Source organism: Hypanus sabinus, chromosome 10 (assembly GCF_030144855.1).
Source record: "Hypanus sabinus isolate sHypSab1 chromosome 10, sHypSab1.hap1, whole genome shotgun sequence".
In the NCBI taxonomy this organism is placed as follows: domain Eukaryota; kingdom Metazoa; phylum Chordata; class Chondrichthyes; order Myliobatiformes; family Dasyatidae; genus Hypanus; species Hypanus sabinus.
The window spans coordinates 129,807,017-129,835,006 of NC_082715.1; the positions used below are offsets into that span (position 1 = coordinate 129,807,017).

Here is a 27,990-nt window from a genome sequence, read left to right on the forward strand (position 1 = left end):
TCGGTGAGTCAGCTTTTTTGAACTACACTCCTAAACTGTTGAACTTAATACCTAAAACTATAAAGGATGCAGACTCAAATGATACTTATAAACACCAGCTCAAAACCCATTTATTTAATCTTGCTTTTAACTAACATTATTTTGTCTTTTATTTTCATGTTTGCACTTTATCCCATCATAAAGAACTTTAAACTACATGATGCGCATAAAAAGTGTTCTAGAAATATTATTATATTATCAATGTGGTTATTACCTATATTATTATTAATACAATATTACCAATAAAATAAGCAATGGCTTATATCGGGAGTCACTGATTTCAGGGTTGCCATGCAGAGTAGAATATGTTCCTACTGGAAGAGACGTAATCTTAATTTGACCGTGGGTACAAATTAATTTGACATGCAAGGGTAATATAAGTTTTTGAACATTAACATCAAAATTATATAATGATAAGCAAGTCAAGAACTATATTACATGAAATACTGCTGCTAGTTATTGGAAGGCTAGAAGTATTAAATGACCTATGCCTGTTTCTTGGTAAAACTCAAATTTGTTCCTGGGATTTAGAACGTTAGGACATTTTTGACAAGAGCAGGCCATTTGGCCCAACAAAACTTGTCGAATTTCTATTCATATAGTGTTTTGAAATAACCATTGAGTTTAAATTTGGAAGTCTCTAAGGTACTACTCTAAACTACATGCAAGTAGATTATTCCACGTGTCCACAACTTGCTGTGTAAATAAATGCTTCTTCATGTTAGTCTGAAATTTCCCCTTAACCAGTCTCCACCCATGGCCCTATGTCCTTGATGATGGATTAATTCTGAAGTACCAACTGGCATCTACCTTACTTGTGCCCTTAATGATTTTGAACACTTCTATCATGTCTCCTCTCATTCTACATCTACTTAGGCTAAAAATATTGTATTCTTTCAATCTTCATAGTTTATACCCTGCAGACCTGGAATGAGTCTCGTCGCCCTTTTCTGAACTCTCCCCAGTACATTCACAACCCTCACAAGATATGGAAACCAAAATTGTACACAGCACTCAAGCTGTGGCCTCACAAGTGCATTATGCAGCTTAAGGAGAATGTCCCTAGGCTTGAACTATACTGATCATTATATAGTCCAACGTTCTATTAGCCTTACTAATTGCTTCTGTGCATTGTTGAGATGTTGGTAGTGATGAGTCTACCAGCACACCCAAATCCTTCTCATACAGTGCACTTTGTAACTCAAGACCCCCCCATTGTATATTTACATCTAATATTTCTATTTCCTATATGTAACACTATATGTAAGTATGGATAACATGGAACTGACTATGTGGGTTACAATTCAATCCAGCTGTCCAGAAGCTGTATATAAAAAAAAATCTTGGCAAGCTTAAATTTGTCTGAACACACCAAATCCACTATCCTTCTATTGTTGCCTTGTATTTTTAAAATAGTACTTGGGAGATTCATCAAATCCGAGATGGGATGGGAAAAAAATAATCTTAAGAATGTAACATGAATTAATAAAGCACACTTGAAAAGAGGATGCTGTCCAAGTTGCATGCCATCTTGGGCAATGACTCCCATCCACTCCATAATGCACTGGTTAGGTACAGGAGTACGTTCAGCCAGAGACTCATTCCACTGAGATGTAACACTGAGCATCATAGGAAGTCATTCCTACCTGTGGCCATCAAACTTTACAACTCCTCCCACGGAGTGTCAGACACCCTGAGCCAATAGGCTGGTCCTGGACTTATTTCCACTTGGCATGATTAACTTATTTTTATTTAATTATTTATGGTTTTATATTGCTATATTCCTTCACTATTCTTGGTTGGTGCAGCTGTAACGAAACCCAATTTCCCTCGGGATCAATAAAGTATGTCTATCTGTCTGTATATAATCAATGGTATAGTATTTGGATAGACAAGGACTGATTAGGGATAGTCAACGTGGCTTTGTGGATGGTAGGTCATGTCAAACCAAGAGTTTTTCAAGGAAGTTACAGGAAAGTTGATGAAGGCAAGGCAGCGCATATTGTCTACATGGACTTCAGCAAGGCATTTGACAAGGTTCCACATGGGAAGTTGGTGAAGAAGATTCCATTGCTTGGCATTCAAGATGATGTAATAAATTGGCTTTGTGGGAGAAGCCAGAGAGTGGTAGTAGTCTCTAACTGGAGGCCTGTGACTAGTGCTGTACCGCAGGGATTGGTGCTGGGTCTGTTACTTGTGATCTATATCAATGGTCTGATGATAAAGTGGTAAATGGACCAGCAATTTTGCGATGACACCAAGATTGGGGGTGTGGTGGACAACACGGAAGACTATCACAGCTTGCAGCAGGATCTAGACAAGCTGGAAAAATGGGCTGAAAAATGACAGATGGAATTTAATGCAGACAAGTGCGAGGTACTGCATTTCAGTAAGACCAACGAAGTAGGTCTTACTCGGTGAATGGGAGGGCACTGAGGAGTGTGGTAGAACAAAGGGATCTGGGAATACAGGTCCATAATTCATTGAAAGTGGCGGCACAGGTAGGTAGGCTTGTAAAGGAAATTTTTGGTACATTGGCCTTCATAAAGCAATGTATTGAGTACATTGGGGTTGGGATGTTATGTTGAAATTGAATGAGACAACGATGAGGCCTAATTTGGAATATTGTGTGCAGTTTTGGTCACCTACCTACAGGAAAGATGTAAATAAGATTGAAAGAGTACAGAGAATATTTACATGAATGTTGGCAGGTCTGGAGGATCTGAGTTACAAGGACAGATTGAATAGGTTAGAATTTTATTCCTGAGAATAGAGAAGATTGAGAGGAAATTTGATAGAGGTATACAAAATTATGAGTGGTATAGATAGGGTAAGTGCAAGCAGCCTTTTACCACTGAGGTTGGCAGAGACTACAACTAGAGGTCATGAGTTAAGGGTGACAGGTGAAACATATAAAGGGAATATGACAGGAAACTTCTTCATTCAGAAGGTGGTGAGAGTGTGGAACAAGCTGCCAGCACAAGTAGTGGATGTGATTTCGATTTCAACATTTAAGAGAAGTTTGGATAGCTTTGGGAGGGATATGGAGGGCTATAGTCCAGGTACAGGTCGATGGAACTAGGTAGTTTAGATGGTTCAGCATGGACTAGATGGGCCAAAGAATCTACAGTTTCTGTGCTGTAGTTTTCTATGATTCCAATCTAATTCAAGGTCTCCTATACATTTCGTGTAAAGCTAGAAACATTGCAGAAGAAAGACTGAAATAGATGCAAGGCAAGCTCCCAATGGAAGATAAAATGTCACTTAGGATCACATTTTTGGTTCAGTTAGTGGCTTCCATAAAGTGGACACATCCTCAAGCTCACTAAGTCTTTAAGATTTCCACACTCTTCTAGTTCTAGTGTCTTGTGCATCTTCAATTTTAACTGCACCACTACTAGTGTTCATGCCTTCAGCTGTCAAGAATAGAAATCTGGATTCCTTCCCTAAGAACATTACACTATTAAACTAAATTATGCTCTATAATCTCTACTGAAATCAATGGGGACTGGAATCCTGTACCAGATCTGGCCTGGCAAAGGACCCAAGTGGCAATTTCCCAGCACAGTTTTCGGCAAATCCTAGAAGGCAGGTTTTTGGCATTTCCACATGAAGATCGGTAACAGAATGGACAGACAAACTGAGGCATCCATGTAAGTGTGTGACCTACGCACAGACATGTTCCACAATACCTGGACATATTCCAGAACTTCAGTTTTAACAGCTGCTCCAAACCACAACCAAAAATCAAATTTCCCCATCCTGAGAAAACATCAGGAATTCCCAGGCTTTTTCATTTAAAAATTATGACACCAAAAAAGTTTGAATGGAAGTTAAAAGTGTGATCAACAAGTAATCAGTGACGATCATTGAGATTTTGGATTTTACAAAGTCAGAGAATTATGCTTATACTCTAAAAACCTGCACTTATACTTTAGTTCACGGCATTGGTCCTTAGCCATGAAGAATTGCTTCCTATAATGAAACAACAAGGTTGTATTCATATGGCACCTTCCATGTCTGTAGTGAAATAATAAGCACTTCAAAGTCACAGTTACTTTTGAAGTACAATCACTAGAGATAAATATGTAGTTAATTTTGAGTCAAACAGTCCAACAAACAGTAACTAAAGGAACTGACTTCTTTAGTAGTGTTAGCTTCATGGGGAAGACATGTAAAACTTCCTGATGTTTTGAATAGAGCCACGGAATCTTTGACAAATAGCAAAATGCTTTATTATCTTATCCACAAAAAAATATTTCCAAAAGTGCAGTACTCCCATCTGTCTGTTTAGACTTTTAATAAAACTCTTAGGGTGGAGCCTTTAATCTACAGCTTTCTGACTCATATCAACCATCAATGAAGCCAAACAGGCACACAAAATGCTAAAACTAGTTACTCCAAGTAACTGTAATAACTTGTTAACACCGCTTTGGTGAGCCAGGAAGAGACCGTGGAGGTCAAATAGACAAGGAAGTAGTCTGCATTGCATAATGTAAGGCAACACAGTAACGTGACAGATCCAATTCAGGTGTAAGTAGTAATTTTTTTTCAAACCAACGTGAAAACATGACACTTATATGCATTGTTTTTGTTTCTATGTGTTAAAAAGTTTATATGTAGGCCCCCAGGTAGCAGCAGAGATACCGAGGATTAGGTTGGGAAGCAGATTTTGAAAAGGTGCAAAAATAACAGGGTTGTTATCATGGGGGACTTTAACTTCCCTAATATTGATTGGCACTTGATTAGTTCCAATCGTTTAGATGGGGCAGAATTTGTTAAGTGTGTCCACGATGGATTCCTGTCACAGTATGTTGACAGGCTGACTAGGGGGAATGCCATACTATATCTAGTATTAGGTAACGAACTGGGTCAAGTCACAGATCTGTCAGTGGGTGAGCATCTGGGGGACAGTGATCACCGCTCCCTGGCCTTTAGCATTATCATGGAAAAGGATAGAATCAAAGAGGACAGGAACATTTTTAATTGGGGATGGGCAAATTATGAGGCTATAAGGCTAGAACTTGCAGGTGTGAATTGGGATGATGTTTTTGCAGGGAAATGTACTATGGACATGTGGTCGATGTTTGGGGATCTCTAGCAGGATGTTAGGGATAAATTTGTCCTGGTGAGGAAGATAAAGAATGGTAGGGTGAAAGAACCATGGGTGACAAGTGAAGTGGAAAATCTAGTTAGGTGGAAGAAGGCAGCATACATGAGGTTTAGGAAGCAAGGATCAGATGGGTCTATTGAGGAATATAGGGTAGCAAGAAAGGAGCTTAAGAAGGGGCTGAGAAGAACAAGAAGGGGGCATGAGAAGGCCTTGGCGAGTAGGGTAAAGGAAAACCCCAAGGCATTTTTCAATTATGAGAAGAACAAAAGGTTGACAGCAGTGAAGATAGGACCAATAAAGATGGGAAGATGTGCCTGGAGGCTGTGGAAGTGAGAGAGGTCCTCAATGACGGTGAGGACAATATGAGTGAGGTTGATGTTCTGAAGCATGTTGATATTAAGGGAGAGGAGGTTTTGGAGTTGTTAAAATACATTAGGATGGATAAGTCCCTGGGCCTGACAGAATATTCCCCAGGCTAAATTATCTCGCACTTAGCCAGATGTTAATCCCTGTTGTGACAAGTGCAAAAGGGGTGAGGTTTCCCTTATCCATATGTACTGGACATGCCCTAGTTTGGAAAAATACTGGAAAGATGTCCTCCAAACTCTATCCCAAATACTTGAAAAAACAATGGAACAGTAGTTGTGAAATTTGGGAGCCTCAGGGAAGCATTCAAATTGTTTTGCATAACATTTAATTAATGAAAGTTATTTTCCACAAACATATTCATTAACTAAACACATAAAAGTAAAATGAAAGATTTTTCCCCACTATAAATGTCAATTTTCCATTAATTCTGATTATAGTAATTCTATAAAACAGAACTAATCAGTTCAAATTGATTACTAACCAGATTGATTCCTGGGATGGCAGGACTTTCTTATGAAGAAAGACTGGATCTACTAGGCTTATACTCACAGGAATTTAGAAGATTGATGGGGAATCTTATTGAAATATATAAAATTCTAAAGGGATTGGACAGGCTAGATGCAGGAAGATTGTTTCCGATGTTGGGGAAGTCCAGAACGAGGGGTCACAGTTTAAGGATAAAGGGGAAGCCTTTTAGGACCGAGATGAGGAAAAACTTCTTCATACAGAGAGTGGTGAATCTGTGGAATTCTCTGCCACAGGAAACAGTTGAGGCCGGTTCATTGGCTATATTTAAGAGGAAGTTCCCCAACATCGGAAACAATCTTCCTGCATCTCTTTTCTATTTATCTGCCCTCCCATATCACTTAATATTGACATTAAAGGAAGACAAACAATTTTAAAAAAATGAAACTAATAAAACTAAAAAAAACTTAAGTATTTTCAAAAGTTAATTGGAATCGTTCTTGATAGAAATGGAAGACATGATTCTTCCCACAAAACTGCAATTTTCTGGTGCCAATGTCTCTTCAGTACCTCATAAATGGACAGTGTTCTGAACAATATGCTATTTGATTGAATGGCACATCATGTTGAAACTTGGTTCACCCCTTCCTTAAATTAAGCAGTGCTTTTTTTCCAAAAGTAATCAATGATGAAAAGGTTAACTAATTGAAGTTCTGGTCATCTGTTGCATCTATTGAAAAAAAAACTTAGATCTAATATTTATGGTGGCAATGCGGTGGTTAAACAGCCAGAGGTGCAACCTGTAGTTTAAGGATAACAATTCAGAAATCAGACTTCTAATCTCATTATGGCAGCAGTGGAATCTATGGTCACTTGGGTTTGATTCTGAGTTCAAGTGCTGCCAATCTGTAGTTTGCACATTCTCCCTGTGATTAAATGGGTTTCCAACAGGTAAGTTTTGATGAGTTTTTTTTTGAGGTGATGTAGATGATTGATGAGGGTATGGCAGTGGATGTTGTCTTCATGCACTTTTGTAAGGCATTTAACAAGATCTCCCATATGATCCAGATGATTAAGATGCATGGGTTCTACAGATTTGATTAAAAATGAGCTTGGCCATAGAAATTAGACAGTGATGGTGAAGGGGTATTATTCTAACTGGAGGTCTGTGACCAGTGGTGTTTTGAAGGTATCAGTGGTGGTATCCTTGTTGTTTGTGATACATATAAGTTACTTGGATGAACTTGTAGACTAGTTGATTAGTAAGTTTGCCAATGATACAAAAATTGGTACAGCTGTGAATAAAGTTTACTAAAGGATATAGCATTAGATATTGGTTGTAGACATGGGTGGAGAAATGGCAGATGGAGTTTAATCTGGGCAAGTGTAACTGCTGCACTTAGAGAAGTCAAATGTAAAGGGAAGGCATACTGTTAATGAATGATAGGGTCTTTATGATGAGAGGAGAAAAGATTAAATAGATGCATTGGCATTTTTTTTTACAAAACAGAGTGATAGATGCCTTGGACATGTTGACAGGGTAGTGGTGCAAACAGACATGATTGCAGGGTTTAAGAGGCACTTCTGCAGGCATGTGAACATGCAGGGAATTGAGGGATATGGATGATGTACAAAAGGAAGGGATTAGTTTAATTTGACATTATAGTCAGCACAAATACCAAGGGTTGAAACACCTATTCCTGAGCAGTACTGTCCTTATGTTCTATACTCTGGTTTCATGATGCATGTCAAAGATATGTTGGCAGGTTAAGACCATAAGATATAGGAGCAGAATTAGACCAGTTGGCCCATTGGTGTTGCTCTGCCATTTAATAATGGCTGATCCATTTTCCCTCAGAGCTCCAATCTCCTGCCCTCTCCCCAAATCTCTTCATGCCCTGATCAAATCTATCAATCTCTGCCTTAAATATATGTAAAGACTTGGCCTCAGCAGTCACCTGTGGCAACGAATTCCACAGATTCAACACAATCTGGCTAAACAAATTCGCTCTCATCTCCGTTCTAAAAAGACACCCCTCTATTCTGAGGATATGTCCTCTGGTCCTAGACTCTCCCACCTTAGGAATCATTCTCTCCACACCCACTCTATCAAGGCCTTTCAACATTTGATAGTTTTCAATTAAGTCAGCCCTCATTCTTCTGAATTTGAGTGTACACAAGTCCAGAGGCATCTAACGATCTTCATGTGACAAGCCATTCAATCCTGGAATCACTTTCGTGAAACTCCTTTCAATCCTCTCCAGTGCCAAGCACATCCTTTCTAAGATAGGGGGCCCAAAACTGCTCACAATGCTCCAGTTCTTTATAAAGCCTCAACATTACATCCTTTCTTTTGTATTCTAGTCCTCTAGAAATGAATGCTAACACTGCATTTGCCTTCCTCACCACTGACTCTACCAGCAAATTAACCTTTCCGGAATCCTGTACAAGGACTCCCAAGTCCCTTTGTGCCTCAGATTTTTGAATTTTCTCTCCATTTAGAGAATAAACTACCCTTTTATTAAGTTACAATAGTAAATTATATCGATAAGTGGTTAGCAGAGTCGAAGAAGAGCTAATGGGTATGTGAGGGAGGACAGGTTGCTGGGTCAGGAGAGGAATGGCACTGAAAGGACCCAATGAGTTGAGTAGTCTATGACTTAATAAGTAATTACTGATTGTTCTTCTGGTTCAGCTGGCTGGGTCCAGTTAAATTTGAGTGAGAACGTAGATAAAGTAGATAAAATGAGGTAATACAAAAAAAAAGATTTCCATGTATATTGGGTTCACACCATATTACCACTGCTTTAACAGGGATAAGGTTCCTCTTGTCCTCACCTACCATTCCATGAGTCCCAGCATCCAACACATCATTCTCCGCAACTTCCGCCATCTTCAACAGGTTCCTACTACCAAACATAAATTTACCCTCCCCACTCTCTGCTTTTCCTAAGGATCACTCCCTCCATGATCCCCTTGTCCATTTGTCCCTCCCCACCAAACTTCCACCATGCGCATATCCCTACAAACCACAGAAATACTACATCTGCCTGTTCACCTCCTCCCTCACCTCCACACAAGGCCCAAACAGTTCTTCCAGGCAAGGCAACACTTCACCTGCAAATCTGATGGTGTAATCTATTGTAACCGTGCTGCCGATATGGCCTCCTCTACATTGGTGAGGCCCATCATGAACTGGGGGACCGCTTTGCCAAGCATGTCCACGCCGTCTGCTAAAAGTGGAACACCGAGAGCCCAACCATTTCCTACCCCCATTCCCATTCCGAAATGTCAGTCCACGGCTACCTTTTTTGCATCGATAAGGCCTCTCTCAGGGTGGAGGAACGACACCTCATATTTCGTCTAGGTAGCCTCCAACATGATGGAATATATTGATTTCTCCTTCTATTATTTTTCCCCTCTTCCTTCCTTCTTTTTGTATTTCCCCACTTACCCCTTCTCCTCACCTGCCTATCACTTTCCCCGATGCCCCTCCTTATTCCCTTTCTCCCATCATCCATTCTCCTCTCTTATCAGATGCCTTATTCTCCAACCTCTTACCTTTCCCGCCTACCTGGCTTACCGCTAATCCTCCTTCCCCTCCCCTCCCCTCCCAGTCCTGAAGATGGGTCTTAGCCTGAAATGTTGACGGTTTATTAATTTCCATAGATGCTGCCTGACCTGCTGAGTTCCTCCAGCATTTTATGTGTATTAGTTTTATACCTGGTTTATGATACACTTTGAAGCTCTAAGATTCTACAACTGCAGGAAGTTAGGTGTTGATGAGATTTTAGAGTCCTTTCTGAAAAACATGCCGAGGGAGAGACTGAGGCTGGAATCAGGAAGGAAAAAGAAATTTGAAGTTTAAATGAGGGAGTATTAAGGAGGGCAATAGCAGCCAGAATTGAGCAGGAAGGGACAAGGTGCTCAAGCATCAGCATACGCCATAAGTAAAATCAGTCAAGAAAAATTAAAAAGATAAAATTAAAGGCAAAAATAGAGAAGGCAGTTCACATTTGATGTTACTTTTATCATCAGAATCCGGATTCATCTACTGCATTTATTTTCTGCAATGTTTCAATTTATTTTCTATTTATGGCCTGATGCAGAACAATAACTAGAAGATTGATGTGAATTTTACTTTTATCGGCGACACGCTACCACACTTACAAATAATCTGATAAATAGCCATGACATTGGCAAATCAGAATTTTTATAATAGTAATTTTGAAGAAAACTTATAAAACTAAACTCCTGTTCAACACCATTAGACTGTTTTACCCGTTCACCATTCTATTCAGTATTCATGACCAATTCCAACTGCTAATTATTCAAGCTGCTTCTAGGTATATAAAGAAAATTTTATTCAGCCTCAGGAGAATATTTGCCACAAAAAGCCAGTAAACTTTTGGAACAGAAATGATGTTATAAATATATAAGGACATTTGACACTTTGGTAAAAATAACTCCAGTATTTACATAGATTAGAGCATAGTCTAATGGAGCATCAAGTGAAGTGAATTCCACAATGGAAATGGATATTGTTTCTTGGAATATTATTTCTGTCAGGACTTTCTCTCTCACACCCATACATGCAATGACAGAAAATGAATGTCAACTCTCTCCTTCACAGCATTAAAGAAACTTACCATTCCCATACTCGAAGGCTCTTGTCATCAGATGTACTCACAAATCGCCTGTTTTCATCCACAAATGTGATTGTGTTAACAGCTCCCAGATGCCTGTCATACTCCTGCACAATCTCTTCAGATCGAATGTCCCACTAGAAAAAGAAAACTCAATTCTTTACATTGACTATTTTAAGAGTGAAAAAGACGTTTTTTTTAAGTTAATGCAAATGTTTCCACTCAATTACAAATATTTTTAAAGAATTAAATATTTATTCATGTGTTTTTCTACACAGATGTTCTTGGGTTCATTGAAGTTCTCTGGTAACTAGATTATCTCCTAGTATAAATAACTTCATATTTAATTACTTTAGATAAATCTTTTTTTTATCCTTTTTCCACTTTTCAACAAGGAGTACATTTTGCTGAACTGAGAATGATGTAAGCTTATAAAAATATATTTGTCAGGTTACTGGATCCAAACATATGACCTGTTCCTTCAATAATGTAATAAAAGAACATAAAAAACAAGAACAATAGACAATTGTTCCTTTAAGCCTGCCAGAACAGTGCAATCATTCCTGATCTTCTTTCTCAAACATCATTTTACTGTCCAACTACTTATCTTTCAAACCTTGAATATCCAGAAGTTTATTTTGAATACTACCAATGGGAATGGCTCTACAGATCTCTGGAGCAGAGAATTTCAAAGATTTACCATCCTCTGTGTAAAAAAGTTGTTTCTATTTCCGTCCTAGGAGACCTATCCCTTAATTTTGGACTATGACCCTTTAAGATTGATGTGTGTGCACTCTGAAACACATCTTCCATTTAAGAGAACTGTCTCCTCTGGCAAATTCAAGTGAAGAGGAGTATGGCTGTAGGCCATTAACCTCCTGAATTCTATTCAGAAACAAAAACAAGTTTTGCTACTTAAATGTTGCACAGAGTATGCTAAAAACTGGCACTCATTTGTAGGGAACAGAATTTTATTTACAGCTATTTCTACTGGGGAAATCAACTGATGAGTAACACGTCAGAAAATTCCTTCAATCCAACTGTTATCATCTACAAAAGAAAAAGGTTAACGTTAGAATAAAATACAGGTTTAAATTCTGGATCACAGGAATTGCTCCTGTTCAGCTTCCTCTGAGCAGGTGAACCATTCTGTCCAAGTGCAGTCATTCCCTCGCTAGGTAATGATTGACAGAACTGTCCGTAACTCAAAAATTCCACGTCAGAGAATCACTGTCAGCTGAGATTGCAAAATATGCATCAGTAGGATAATTAGCCACAAAGTTGCACGGTTCTTGGTTAATTTTAGATTTTCATTAGAATTAGCAATTAGAAAAGTATTGATCTGTACTGGAGATACAAAATATACTGGATCATGAGAGTTGCTGGACCACAGAATGCTGAAGTAGAGTTTCAACTTGCACAGTGATCCAGTATTTCTCCTTCTGGAATGTCCTATTAAATAGCCAATTTTCAGTGCACCAATAACCATTTTGTTCAAGGACCTGTGTCTGAAATAATCCAGTGTACTGTGTGTAAGTGAATGCACCACTTTCTTCATGCACTGCGCAGTGCTGGACATGCTCAGGAAAGCAGGTATGTCCATGGTCATAGCCGGTGGTGGTAGTGGGGTGAGGGAGGGGGGGTGGGGTAATGAGGAGGGGGGAGAGGAGGGGAGAGGGGGGAGAGAGGGGAGAGAGGGGAGAGAGGGGAGAGAGGGGAGAGAGGGGAGAGAGGGGAGAGAGGGGAGAGAGGGGAGAGAAGGGAGAGAAGGGAGAGAAGGGAGAGAAGGGAGAGAGTTATGCTTTAGAGATTGTTAGGAAGCTGGAATAGTGATCATTGATACTTAAACCATACTCTTTTTGCATTATTTCACTTCACTTGGGACTGCACTCAATTTTGAAATTTGGAAGTCCTCATGACATAACTGAATAAAATATTGAGGCAATTATAACCCAAGCTACTTCTTCCAATGGTGTAAATAGGATGTGGATTGAAGCAATAATTATAAGTCATCAATAATGCATTGGAATGGAAAATAGGGACAGTGGATCACAGGCTCACCTGGACAATTTTCTTGTCCGACATTCCAGCCACAAACAGATGCTGCTTATCTTCATCAGGATTAAACTTAACACAGTATGGGACCTTTCGATTAGAAAACCTGGCAATACATTTCCCTGATAGCAAAGATAAAAAGGATGAAAAGGTCAATGATGTACATAAGATTATATAGTAAACATCAAGAATATCTTCTGTGACATTTGTGTACAATTCTTCATATAAGAATCATATATATTAGTAAAATCCTCCACATCACAGAATGATGATTTTTGAAATAATTTGACAAGATTAAATTTGGGGATTACCAAGAGAAATGTAATGATGGGATACATTCATACAGAAAGTTCCGGTATAACTGGGCACAGATTTTGGAGCTTACCACACATCCAACATTGAAGATGATAGTGAACTTGGAGAAGGGAAGCAGCTTACAAGAACAGAAGTGTCTGCCTTTTGAGGAATGGGTTATTATAGCATTTAGCCATTAGTAAATAGCAGCCAACAGAAAAAAAAATAATAGTTATTACCAGATTTCAGGGAGATCCTGGATAGTGAATAGTTTTGAAAGATCAGAGAATGGCTTAACCTCCAATCTGTCAGCAATGATTTCTCCTTCTGTTTTTTTCTTTTTCCCTCCCCCTTTCTTCTTCTTCTATTCCCCACTTTGTCCCCCTGCCTCTTCTCTTCGCCTGTCTATCACCTCCTCCCGGTACCCCTCCTTCTTTGAGTCCTGACGAAGGGTCTCGGCCCGAAATGTCGACAGCGCTTCTCCCTGTAGATGCTGCCTGACCTGCTGTGTTCCACCAGCATTTTGTGTGTGTTGCTTGAAATTCCAGCATCTGCAGATTTCCTCGTGTTTACCCCTTCTTCTTTCCTTTCTCCCATGGTCCACTCTCCTGTCAGATTCCTTCCTCTCCAGCCCTTTACCTTTCCCACCCACCTGGCACCTTCCCCCTTCCTTTCCAGCCCTGAAGAAGGGTCTTGGCTTCAAATGTGAACTGTTTCATCATTTCCATAAATGCTGCCTGACCTGCCGAGATCCTCCAGCGTTTTGTGTGTGTTACTTTGGATTTCCAGCGTCTCTAGGATCTCTTGTGTTTATAAATAAGGCAACGTTATGATAGTCATGGGGGATTTCAATATTAGAATTAGAAGCAGAATCAGGTTTAATACCACCAGCAGATGTCATGAAACTTGTTGTCTTTGCGTTAGCACTACAATGCAATAATAATAGGGAAAAAACCGTGAACTATAGTAAATTAATATATATTAAATATATATCTAAGTAATGCAAAAATAAAAGTAAAAACTAGTAAGATCATGTTCATGGGTTCAATGTCCTCTCAGAAAGAGGACGGCAGAGGGAAATAAGCAGTTCCCGAATCATTGAACGTATGCCTTCTCTACCTTCTTCTTGATGGTACCAATGAGAACAAGGCACGTCCTGGGTGATGGGGGTCCTTAATGATAGATGCCACCTTTGTGGGTTCAAGGCATCGCTCCTTGAAGATATCCTGGATACTACGGAGGCAAGTGCCCATGATGGTGCTAAGTTTACTATTCTCTGCAGCTTATTTCTATCCCGTGCAGTGGACCCCGTTGTCCCCCATACCATAAGTTAATGCAGCCTGTTAGAATGATCTCCACAGTTCATCTGTAAAAATTTGCCAGTGTCTTTGGTGACATACCAAATCTTTTCAAACTCCTAAAGAAATATAAATGTGCCTTCTTTGTAGCTGCATTGATATGATGGACCTAGGATAGATCCTCAGAGATAATGACACCTAGGAACTTGAAATTGTTTATTCTTTCCACTTCTGATCCTTCTATGAAGATTGGTGTTTGTTCCTTTGTTTTACCCTTTCTGAAGTCCACAATCAGTTCAATATGCAGGAAGACTGGAAAAATAAAGTTGATGCTGGATCCCAAGAGGGAATGCCTGCAAGACAGCTTTCTAGCGCATCTTGTGGTTGAACCCACTAGGGAAAGGCTATTCTGGATTGGATGTTGTAGTATGAACCAAATTTAAATTGGCAGCTTAAGGAAAAAGAATCCTTAGGAGACTGTGATCATAAAATGATAGAATTCACCCCTCAGTTTGAGAGAAAGAAGATAAAGTCAGATGTATCATTATTACAATGGAAAAAGGGGAATTACAGAGGCATGAGAGAGGAGCTGGCCTAAGTTGATTGGAAGGAGGCACTATCAGAGTTGATGGCAGAACAGCAATGTGTAGGGCTTCTGGGGGCAATTTGGGAGGTGCAGGATAAATACGTCCCAAAGATGAAGAGTACCAAAGTTGAAGCAACCATGGCAGTCAGAGACAGCATAAAGGCATAAAAGAGGGTGCATAATATAACAAAATTAGTGGGAAGTTAGAGGATTGGGAAGCTTTTAAAAACCAACAGAAGGTAACTAAAATAGCCATAAAGAGGGAAAAGATGAAATATGAAGGAAAGATTGTCAATAAAATAAAAGAGGATACCAAAAGACTTTCAGATATATAAAGAGTAAGAGAGGCTAGAGTGGATATTGGACAGCTGGAAAATGACAGTACACGTGTAGTAATGGGGACAAAGAAATGACAGACAAACTGCTGTGAAGCTGAAAAGTCTGAAGGTCAATAAGTCACCTGGAGCAGGTGTGGCTACACCCCAGGGTTCCAAGAGGTCGCTGAAAAGATTGTGTAGGCATTAGTAATGATTAAAGCAGCTTAAAGCTTCCATTGTCCGATTAAAGCAATGAGGGAGATTGAAATATTGAGGCAAATGCTGAGGATGAACACCTGGGGCCTGCCTTTCAATCGCTAGTGGAATTGTTCTGTTGCTGGAGAGGGGAGACTGTGTGGCCTGCTGTTGTGCCTGAAGAATGTTACCCGGTTTTCTGCATTTTGGATATGGATATGGTCATGGTCTTGGATTATGGACAAAAGCAAATTTTTTTTTTAAACACAGTCTTATAGATTTTTTATATTCTGTGTTTTTCACCAGATCTTTCTTGTTTTTCTTGTGTGAGGGAGGGGGTTTTGGGGTAGATGTGCCTGTTCTATTTTGTTTGTTTCTTTGTGTGGGAGGGGGAGGATTTATAGTTTGATGATTATGGTGCTCTTCTTTTCTTTTTTGGTTTCGTGGCTATCTGGATAAGAAGAACATCAGAGTTGTAATCTTCGATAATAAATGAACCTTTCAGTTTTGATCCTTTAAGAATCACTAGATTCTGGAATGACTCAGGAGGACTGGAAAATTGCACATGACACTCCACTCTTTAAGAAGGGAGGGAGGCAGAAGATAGGAAATTATAGGCCAGTTAGTCTGACTTCAGTGGTTTGGAAGATGTTGGAGTTCATTATTAAGTATGAGGTTTTGAAGTACTTGAAGGCACATGATAAAATAGGCTAAAATCAGTACAGCTTCATTAAGGGGACAAAGAGTGGGAATAAAGGGGGCCTTTTCTGGTGATTACTGGTGTACCGCATGGTCTCTTTACATTATACGTCAGTGATTTAGATGATGGAATTAGTGGGTTGTGGTCAAGTTTGTGCACAATACGAAGATAGGTGGAGGGGCATGCCGTGTTGAGAAAGCAGGGTGTCTGCAGAAGGACTTAGACAGATTGGGAGAATGGGCAAAGAAGTGGTAGATGGAATACAGTGTAGGGAAGTGTATGGTCATGCAATTTGGTAGAAGGAATAAAAGTGTAGACTATTTTATAAGCAGAGAGAATTCAAAAATCATAAAAATGATAAACTTTCCAAACGAAGGCAGTAATGGAAAGATAAAGATTTTGGAAAGTCGAGGAAAAGAAAATTAGTTATAACAATAGATTTTACATCTACATTCAAATCAACAAACTATCAAGTCACAATCAAGTGACATTAGGGCATGTTAAATATGTGATATTAGGACATGTTAAATTAATTTACGAAGACAGCATAAAGAACTTTAAGTTATTGGCATTTACTATGTTAAAATAGGAATTATATGAAATGGGATAGTTTATGAGCTATTTGAGATTATTAATTGCTACATTTTTTTTTTTACGCACCTGTCTCGGAATCCCAGAGTTTAAGGTAGCGGTCATAAGCAGCACTGAGGAACTGCTTGCCATCATTATTGAAACAGATATCTCGCACAGCTTTACTATGACCTTAAGACAGAGATAATGAGGAAGAAAGTTTATGAACACCAATCATATGATAGCTTATAAATGCTTCTTGGCTTCATTTATACTGGAGCTTTACTCTACCTAAACTTCAATGTACAAAACAAGCTTCTGCCATAATAAGACACCTACCACCAGTCATCTATAGTGTAGCACACCATCAGCCCTAAGAAATCTGAGGATAAAATACATGGAACAATAATAAGGAAATTACAAAAGAAAACTGACAGTAAAAGGGCAGGTTATCAAGGCAGGGATAATTTCAGTTTTAGTAGTGATGAGATTCAGCTGTATTACAAAACAGTACATGGTATGTATGTGTTGCAAGAGTTTTAAGGTAAGTTTGCTCTGTGAAATTATTTCAGAAGTTTAATACATCATTTATTGTTCAAAACATACCTTTAACCTGTATGTATTATATTGAATCTAGCTAGATTTCCTTAATCCCTGCCAAATAATGCTTCTGATGGTTTATTTCAATATTTTTCATTACCACTTAGAAAGGTTTTGATATAAAAGTAATCTAAACTTGTGTAGAGACTAATAAATATACATATAAAAGGTAAATTAAATTTTGGGAATAAAATAATGGACAAAAACTGTACGTTATGGAGTAAAACAAATCCATATAACAAAAAAAAGGCAAAGTGTCTATTTCTGTTTTGTATGAGTCCATGACCAAAATGATCCATTAATCTGGTTGAGTGTCATCATATGCTAATTTTTTAAAAATTGACTTACGAAACTCTATTAATATTATTAAACTTAATTAATTTTCAGTTACATTTCTCCTATTTAGGTGCAGCACAGAGACATCCCGGTTAGCATAAAGCTTCTTCAGCGACCCGGATTTTTGTTTATTTATATTTATTTTGCTTGATTACAGTGGAGAAGGTGGAAAACAATGGAGTCTGTGGTGATGTTCTAAATCCAGACAGCACAATTTCATAAACTGTGTATTTGTGAAATCCTGAAACACTATCACATTCATAGAGTGATTATTCCAAATGCTGCTACTTGCCCATTGTTACTACTAAAAAATCAGGGCCATTTATATTTTTATTGTTAGATTACATCATAAAAATTATGTTTGACCAAATATAATGCACATTTAACTTGAAATAACTGAATGCCAACTCCCACGATGTGATGAAAAACAAATCATAATCTCTAATTTTCAAAAGAAATTCACACACTAAGGATATCATTCACTTTAACAGCAATGCATAAGGTGTACAAATATGGGAGCTGATTGTGTAAAATCCTATTTAAAAATATTAATGTACTTTTCAAATATAATACTTAAACTAATTATAATAAACAAACACACAAGGTGTCAAGTGAACGTGAAGACGAGAACCTATGATCTTACAGACAGAGGTGATAACCTCCACACACGCGCACACTCACAGTAAAGAATATACAAGTCAACAATTTTGAAGTTAGTTGAGAAAATGATCAGGTTGAGGAATACCACTACCGTGATTTATAATTATTAATGAAAATAAGACAGAAATAATCAAAAAAAATTTTAAATCTTAGAAATGATCTAAGATTGCCTGCTCGTATCTGATAGCCAATGTACTTGAATATCTAATCTTTCCCAGATGCTTGTCCTGATCTAGCAGAACAGAATTCTACTTACCAATGAATGTTCGAATACATCTGCGGTCATTGTAAACTTCCCAAAGCTGCAATCAAAACATTTAAGATGTAAAGGATATGTCACATTTTTTAAAGACCAAAGTTCAAAGAATATTTATTGTTAAAGTAAACATATGCCACTATATATTTCCGAGATTCATTTCCTTGCAGGCGTTGGCAGTAGACCAAAGGAATACAATAGAAGAAATGAAAAGACAACTACACACAAAGACCAACAAACAACGAATGTGCAAAGGGTGACAAGCTGCAAATACAAAAAAGTAATTTAAAAAAAAAGTAAATAAATAATACCGAGAACATTAGTTGTAGAATCCTTGAAAGTGAGTCCAAAGGTTGGGGAATTAGTTCAGAGCTGAGGTGAGTGAAATCCATGTTGGTTCTTTAGCCTGATGGCTGAAGGGTAATGTATGTTACTGAACCTGGTGGTTTAGGACCCAAGGCCCCTGTACCTCTTTCCTGATGGCAGCAGCAAGAAGAGAGCATGGCCTAGATGGTGGGTGTCCTCAGTGATGGACGCTGCTTTCTTGTGGCAGCACTCCTTGTTGTACTCAGTGGTGGCAGGGGCTTGTTCAGTGATGGACAGGGCTCTGTCCACTACTTTTTGTACAGGAATGGAGGCAAGTCATTTCGTGACACTATCCTTGCAGCCACCATTTTGTGAACTGTTTAATAAACTGATTCTTTAATCAGAGCAATTAAACATGGATGCAAGAAATTTCTGCTAATGATCTGCTTAACCTAAGACTTTTCTTGGAAAAGAAGCTGTTTATTGTGTAAAATGACAGGTCTGTATTAGGATACACTCCTTAGGATATTAGGATAAGCGGTGTGATCTATGGCTTTTTTTCTTTGGAGAGGAGGAGAGGTGACTTGATAGAGGTGTACAAGATGACAAGAGGCATAGATCAAATGGACAACCACTGCCTTTATTCCAGGCACAAATTATTAATGCAAGGGGGCATAATTAAAAGGTGTTTGGAGGAAAAGTATGGGGGTGGGGGGGAAGAATGCAGAAGTCGGTTTTCTTACAGAGAGTGGTAGGTGTATGGATGCGCTGTTAGGAGTGGTGATAGAGCAAATACAGTACATTAGGAACCTAGGCAAATGGCTGAAAGTAAAATGGAGGGCTATATGAGAGGGAAGGGTTAGATTGACCTTAGAGTAGGTTAAACTACATTTTGGGTCAAAGGGCCTGTATTGCACTGTACTGTTCTATGTTGATGTAAATATGAAGTAACAGATTTGGTAACAAGAGATTTCCACAGACAAGAATGGACCAGAATTTAATCATTCAATAGGTCACAGGCAAACCATATAAATGTGGATCCAGTTGAAATGAAAATATATTTATTTTGGTTTTCAGATAATAAAATATTTAAGCTTGATAATAATGGTCCAAGGATGCTAGTAAAACCCATCATTACATTACGGTGGTTTTTCTGCATCCATTCACTTCTAAACATTAATCTTCATACTCATATACTTGGTACTATATAAGCAACATTAGGAAGTGTGAAGCTGCACAAGAAACCTTTACCTTGATTTTACAGTCCATGGAACAGGACAAAAGCAGGTGACCAGATTTTGGAAATAGTCGAATAGCACTGACGCCCTAAAATATAATGGATCCAAAAATTACTTTAGTTGCAAAAACAAGAATACATTTAATACAACAGTAAATATTGTTGAAATTAATTTTATTCTGTATTTTAGGGAAATGATAGGGAAAATTTGTCAGCAGATGCCAATATTGCAACTCCGGCTCAAACAGTTTGGTGAAGTGATTGGTTGATTCTAGTCTGTGAGTCTAGGCTAGTCCAGAGTGTAAGACCCTTATCGTGTCCCACAAACCCCTTTGCGTTTTGTGCAGGTTCAGTGATGTATGTCAGTTCTGTATAATGTAAAATTACCAAATATCTACCTCTATGACTAAAGAACAAAGGGAGACAATATATCAATCAGCAATTTACCCTGAGACAGTTTCTTTTGAAAGAGATATTGCCATGAATAATAACAATTTCTGCATGATCACTGAACAGCAGAGAGAAATGGGAGACCAGGTCACTGAATTATTACAGTGCCTTATTTTAAAGTGACATTTTGTGCATTTTCATTGTGTGAACAGATGCATTTTATAATAGCTAATGGATTAAATATTTTATTTAACAGTACAGATCAGACTGAGTTCCTCCAGCATTTTGGGTGTGTTGCTCAGATCAAATTGAAACCTGGAATGGAAGTTTGATGTAGATACTGTCGTAATAACAACACACTACAAATTCAGCATGTTGAAAAGATTGAACTTTAAATCAGGTAAAACATCAGCTGGGAATATACCTTCTTCTTACATCCTTTATGACAGCCTGATAACCTCCAGCTCAAAGACACTTAAATGACAAGCAATTTACCAGTTAGTAAGATTGGATCCAGTGTTTGCCAATTTGACACATTCATCCAATGCGGTAAACTTGGTCTCAATCCTACCCTGTTACTTTATCCTCGGTTTATCTTAAATAGAAATAAACTTCCCTTTCGTTTAATATGCATATGCGCACTTTCATTTCTTTCTATATAGCTACACCAGTTATAACTGATGTAAATTTACATTGATACCAAAACACTGGATCACATCAGTACTTTGCCCGGCCTGTTGAAGGGCAACACTCCTCCAGTACTGCATAGCACAGGACTCCAAGGAGTTACACAGCTGTATTAGACTTTTTTTTGGGGGGGGAGAGGATTGCAGAGGGAAGGGGAGACAAAGAAAGGAACATGACAGCAAAGGGGAGAGGGATTGCTGAATGGGAGAAGTAGGATCTGGAAGAACTGAGGGCACTGGCAGTGAGTGGGAATGTCCTTTCAAGATCTGCCTTATGCTCTCAAGAAACTGCACTCAGATGCAGCATTAGTTTGTATTATTGTTTTGTGTCTGCCCGCTGTGCGATAATAAACTTAAGACGATGATTTTTTATTCAAATTGGACCATGGCCCTCAAATGACAAAACTTAGGGCACCCTTTGCCGTGCTTTCTGACTATGACAGAGGCAAGTAGCAGTAAACAACTCATTGTAAAGCAGCTATCTTTTTCCTTCAGAGACATGTCATGCTTAAACTTAAAGTGAAAAGGAAGAAATCAGATTTGATATTAAACAAGGTGAGGTTTCAGGGCTCAGTTATAGCTTTCTTTTTAACCATCTTCAAGAACCAAATGCCCCTTTCACATTCACACAGCTCCAACATCTATTTTGTTTACAATTATCGAAGCAACAGAAAGTTTATTGGAATATAGCCAAATATTTGTCAAACAGATGCTAAAAAAGTTAAGAATTCAAAAATCTTGCAGACGCTGGAAGCTGAAATAAAAACAGAAAGTGATGGTAAAACTCAGCAAGTCAAGCAGAATCTGTAGAAAGGAAAGCATAGTTAACATTACTGATCAGTGACCTTTAAACAGAATAAAACCGTATAGATGGCTCCTTTCTGTTAATCATACGGTGATTTAATCACCTATTCTGATAAACTATCTTCAATCTGTAATGTCAACTCTAGATTCTTTTCTACAGATCTGCTTTCATCATTTTCTGTTAAGTAAAAAAATATCCACTTGTGCAGGTGAGGCACTCTTTAATATTTCTTCTTAATATACTGACTGTATAGACTGAGCAACTGGAAAATACCAAACAAAAGCAGGTCTTGAAACTTGCACTTTTCGTAGAGGTTCAAAGAAATATTGAACTACAGAACGGTTATAGCACTGAAGGCTATTATCAGCCCACTCTATCTGCACCAGCCTTTTCTCCAGTCTTCCTTTTTTCTCAATTCCCTCCTGAAAATGACTCTCCACAAATGAAGGCAGTACATTCCAGATATCAACCATACATATCCTAATGCCAATTTTAATTCTCTTCCTTTTTATTTTATACCCATGACCTCTAGTTAACATGGAGAACTGCTTTCTACTACCCATTCTGTCTCGGACTCTCACCATTTTATACATATACACCCATCAAATCTCCCTTCAGTCTCCCCTTTGCTAAAGTATACAGTATCAGCCTGGCTAATCTACCATCGTAAATGTAGACCCTCACCACAGGAACCACCTGTGATGCCCAATACAATGCCCTGAATATACTGTAGTGATCAGAAAAGATCTGATTACTCTAGTTGAAGTCAGATCAGTGTTTTGTAAAGGCCCAGCACAATCCTCCTGCTTTTATGCTGTGTGTCTCAATCAATTAAGTTCAGAATTCTGTGTGACTTATTAACTGTTTTTAGATTGATAAGTATATAAAGGCCAAGCATTCGGAGGGCACACCACAATTAACAGCGCACTGATGATGTCTCCTCATATGGTCACAAAATGTTTGTAAGTATATTGCCAAGATCAGACAACAACTCAACCCAAACATGATGAAACACAATTTACCTTTGAAAGTTTTTTGCCAGTTCCCCCACGATCTCTTCCCATGCCTTTCAAAATCCTAGAATGCTTGTTGCAATTTGAGGACTTAATAGCTCAGTCAACTTTATAGTACCTCTATGGGTTTTTTAAAAATACATCTTGTACTCAACTAACCCTTCTTTTCTTCTACTTTGGAAACATCCTCTTCCCAGATGAACGGATGCAAAGTACTAACTTAGTATTTTAAAAGTTCCCTGATGATCCATATTTGTTTTAAATAAGTTCCACTCCTTTATGCACTACCCTTTTACTAATTACATGGCTGTAGAACGAAACTGGTTCCTCAAAACCACTGAACTGTTTGGTGAATAATTCAAGTGAGACCCAGAATAAATACAGTATGCAGAGGTAGAAAATGAAAAGGAAAGTAGTACAAGCAAATTGAGATAATTATAGAACAGCTGCTAATATTGACAGGACACTTAAAAGTCTTTTCTAAATTTGGAGCCTAGAAGGCCATTTTTGTAGTGCCACAGAGGTAAGGTTGGAATACACTGAGTACTGGCACATATCAGAACAATGAGACATTGGCGCATCTTTGGTAGTCTGAGCAAAGAATTGCAGGGGGAGAGGAATGTGATATTAGGAAGGTTAGCCATGTTTAAAATAAAACAGCCACTAAAACTGGATGGGAAAACTTGACATTCCAGAGGGAATTAGGGATGAAGACTTCAGAAGGGCTTGCCATATTGGTCCAAACCTTTCTAAAGAGAAGGATGCTGTCATCCTTGATTAAAAAGGCTTGAATGATGAAAGGATAATCAGTTTAACAGCAACGGGAAGCTGTTTTGGAGAGCTGACTTAGATTAGTTAAAAACAAATTGCTCGAGCAATCTGACACAATTTTTGAGAAGGTATTACAGGCAGCTGGTGAAAAGAACATAGTGCCAATCATCTATGGTAATTTTTGAAAGCATTTCACGAAGTCTCACTTAAAAGGGTGGTAAACAAATTGAAACAATAATAGGACTATGAAGACACACAAAAAGAAATTCAAGGTATGTTGTAATTCAGTCAGGAAAAGTCACTGATAGTCACTAATCTTCCCAAGGATTTAGTGTGGCTTTATACTTAGAGTAAAATTTCCAAGTTTGCGGATTATATCAAAGTAGGAGAGAAGAATGAATGCAGAGAAGGGCGAAGTGATACATTTTGGCAGAAAGGAAAATAAGAGATAATATAAATTAAATAATATGATTTAAAATATGAGAAGTGTGCAGGAACAGGCAAAACTACATGTAAATGTGCATAAATCTTTGAAAACACAATGACACTCTGAGAAGGAAGTTTGTAAAGTAATTGAGATGTTGGCTCCATAAATAGACTTGGAGCACAAAAACAGAGGTGTCATGTTGAACTTTTATAAAACATTGATTCAAACACAGATAGAAGACAGCATCCAATTTTCATTGTGGCATTAAAAGTTAATGTGAGGATTCTGGAAAGAGTACAGAAGAGATTTACTGAACTGACTTCAAGCTTGGAGAATCAATTGAAAAGATTAATCTGAAGAAGCCTGGGCTGATTTCTTTGGAGTAGAGTTTAAAAGGTGAACAAAATCATGATAGGGTGAGAGACAGTAGCGGGCAGCTGTTTCTACTAAGAAATAGCTAGAAGAAAGTTTCATTTTAAATGCATGGTAGTTATCATCCACAACTCACTTGCTGTAAGCATGGCAGAAACTGAGACAATTGGGGCTTGCAAAACTAAATTGGAACAACACATTGGAAAATTATTTTCTGTTGAGAAGTTCACATACATAAAGTGTAAAAAAGAGGTGACAGTAGAAACTGGACCACTGGAAAACGGTGCTGGAGAGGTAGTAATAGGGGACCACAAAATAGCCGATGAACTGAATAAGTACTTTGCATCAGTCTTCGCTGTGGAAGACACTAACAGTATGGTGGAAGTTCCAGGTGTCAGGGGGCATGAAGTGTGTGAGGTTACCATAACTAGACAGAAAGGCCTGAAGGTAGATCATTCACCTGGACCAGATGGTGTACACCCCAGAGTTATGAAGGAGGCAGCTGAAGAAATTGTGGAGACAGTAGTAATGATCTTTCAAGAATCAATATACTCTGGCATGGTTCCGGAAGACTGGACAGTTGCAAATATCATGCTACTCTTCAAGAAGAGACAGAGGCAGAAGGAAGGAGACGATAGGCCAGTTAGTCTGACCTCAGTGGCTGGGAAGATGTTGGAGTCAATTATTAAGGATGAAGTCTCAGGGTACTTGTAGGCACATTATAAAATAGGCTGTAGGCAGCATGGTTTTCTCAAGAGAAAATCTTGCCTGACAAATCTGTTGGAATTCTTTGAAGTAACATGCAGGATAGACAAAGAAGAATCAGCTGATGTTGTGTACTTAGATTTTCATGAGGCTGCTTAACAAGCTATGAGCCCGTGTAGCACAGGAAATATTCGAGAATGGATAACATAGTGGCTGATTGGCAGGAGGCAAAGAGTGGGAATAAAGGGAGCCTTTTCTGACTGGCGGTCAGTGACCAGTGGTGTTCCACAGGGGTCTGTGCTGGGACTGATTCATTTTACGTTATACGTCAATGAAACGGCAGATGGAATCCAGTGTCGGGAAGTGTATGATTGTGCACTTTGGTAGAAGAAATGTAAGGAGAGAAAATAGAAAAAAAAAACTAAGGTGCAAAAAGACTTGGGAGTTCTTGTGTAGGATTCCCTAATGGTTAATTTGCAGGTTAAGTCTGTGGTGAGGAAGGCAATGCAATGTTTGCAATCATTTCAAGAGGACTAGAACATAAAAGAAAGGATGTAATGTTGAGACTTCATAAAACACTAGTGAGACCTCACTTGGAGTATTGTGAGCAGGTTTGGGTAACTTATCTTAGAAAGAATGTGCTAAAACTGGACAGGGTTTAAAGGAGATTCACGAAAACAATTCCAGGATTAAATGGCTTGTCAATGAAGAATGTCTGATGGGTCTGGGCCGTATGTACTAGAACTCAGAAGAGGGGTAACCTCATTGAAACCCTATCAAATAGTGAAAGCCCTTGACAGAGTGAATTTGGACAGTATGTCTCCTACCATGGGAGAGTCTAAGACCAGAGGATACAGCTTCAGAATAGTGGTGAATCTGTGGAATTCTTTGCCACAAGCAGCTGTGGAGGCCAAGTCTTTATGTCTACTTAAGGCAGACGTTGATAGATTCTTGATTGATCAGGGCATGAAAAGATACAGGGAGAGAGCAGGAAATTGGGGCTGAGAGGAAAATTGGATCAGCCATGATGAAATGGCGGAGCAGACTTGATGGGCTAAATGGCCTAATTCTGCTCCTACATCTTATGGTCTTATGGTAATGAAATGGAACTGACTGGATAGCACCGCAAGGAGATTACATCATAGGTCTCTCTCTCTCTCGCTGCACTGAAATGATTCAATGATTCTATACAGGACATTGAGTATCAATATGAAAAGGGTTATGCTTTCTTAACAATGTTTAATATAATTATAAAAATTGATTATACAGAAGGCCCTCCTTTGATGATAAATGCTGAGACTGATATAAATAGACCGAAAGCTCTCAAAGATCCACAGACAATTAAGCACTGAAATTTGCCCTGCAATGTGCTGCAGTAAAGGATATTGGGATCTGAATAACAGGAGCAGCAGTTTGTCTTCAGTCACCAGCGCTAAATAAATGGGTCCTGATCAGCGCTAGCAACAAAGACAAATTGGCAGTATCGGAGAAGCCAAATTAAGTTAGTGTGCTTCTGGCACCAACCTGTGGGTCTTTCAAAAGGCCTTCTATATTTTTGCTGAAGGAAAATGGCTTAATGAATTGTTCTTTGAAATTTGGAATTGTTCCTTTGTGCTTTCCAATGCTACTTGAAAAATGATATCTGCAGTGCTCTCTAATTAGATGAGTTGACTCAGATCAGTGCATTTGTTTAATGTTTCTATGTGGACATTGGACATAAATTGTACTTCTGCTCACTGATGCCTTTTGGAAGAAAGTCAATTGCTGTTTAAATGGAAATAACAGAGGCTAGGAAATAAAATGAAAACATAATATAATTTCATTATGTAAGCATTACAATCTTGTCTTTAGATCAGTATAATTTTAACAACTTGCCTATTGAGGAAGAAAAGACCACAGCCCTTTGGTGATGGTTGTAAGCACAGGCAAAGTCGAAACTATATTATCATTACCAAAACATAATACAATGTTTACACTGCAAGACTGCCTCAAATATGTTAGTTGGACAACTACAGTAAGAAATTAAAATACTGAAAGAAAATGGATTGAAGTCCGCATTGCCAAATGCTTAATTTAACAGGCAACATTAAAAACAAATCTGAACTACATCGACTGTGATAGCCTCAGGTTTTATAGGTATCCTGTCTAAATTATCTCAGCAGGGCACTGGTGCATATAGACACAATATGCCCACAGGAAAAGGAGATCAGCAAAGGATATCTTTTATGATGTCTGTCAAATGAGGACTGTTGAAAGTCCATAAATAGACAGCATGGTCAAGACAAGATTTGGCCAATCAATGAAGTCACATCGGATAAGTAGGTTATCATAATTCACAGGCATAAATATAAACTCAGATGCTGAAAATATGTACAAACTTCAGCCTGAAACATCAACCCTGTTTCTCTTTCCACAGATGCTACCTGACAAGACATATTTGGCATTTTCAGTTTTAGTATCACTACTTTCACTAGCATATTGGCAAAAATGATAAGGCACTGTTTTCAGACCAGGAAAGAAAACTACAGGAAAATAAAACTGGACACGCCCCTCTGCTGACTGCTCCTTCCACAGACCCCTGTATCAAGGCGATTGTGTCACTGCTCCTCCCACAGTCCAAGGCGGTCATCCAGCATGGAAGTGGTCCATTTTACTGCTAATAAAAGCCTTTCAGTATTTACTCGTTCCAGTCTTTTGGAGTTATTGATTGTGCATCAAAGAGTGAAATGAGCCTTATTTTATCTGGATAGTTACTAACACTTCAGGTGTCTCCTACATT

General features: G+C 38.5%; 1 protein-coding gene and 1 long non-coding RNA gene across 2 annotated transcripts in view; one reads left to right on the top strand and one right to left on the bottom strand.

Annotated features, from left to right (window-relative positions):
• Positions 1-27,990, bottom strand: part of cdc40 (cell division cycle 40 homolog (S. cerevisiae)) — a 124,944-nt gene that overhangs the window by 21,387 nt on the left and 75,567 nt on the right. Inside the window, exons 8-12 of the mRNA XM_059982946.1 lie at positions 20,057-20,131; positions 18,500-18,545; positions 16,738-16,839; positions 12,694-12,809; positions 10,636-10,769 (exon numbers count right to left, since the gene is read on the bottom strand). Of these exons, the coding sequence (XP_059838929.1) occupies positions 10,636-10,769; positions 12,694-12,809; positions 16,738-16,839; positions 18,500-18,545; positions 20,057-20,131 (473 nt within the window). The remainder of the gene's footprint in view (positions 1-10,635; positions 10,770-12,693; positions 12,810-16,737; positions 16,840-18,499; positions 18,546-20,056; positions 20,132-27,990) is intronic.
• On the top strand, positions 18,671-27,863 carry LOC132401107 (uncharacterized). Its single transcript, XR_009514477.1, has 3 exons — positions 18,671-18,779; positions 20,689-20,832; positions 27,628-27,863. It is a non-coding gene; the product is annotated as an uncharacterized LOC132401107 (long non-coding RNA).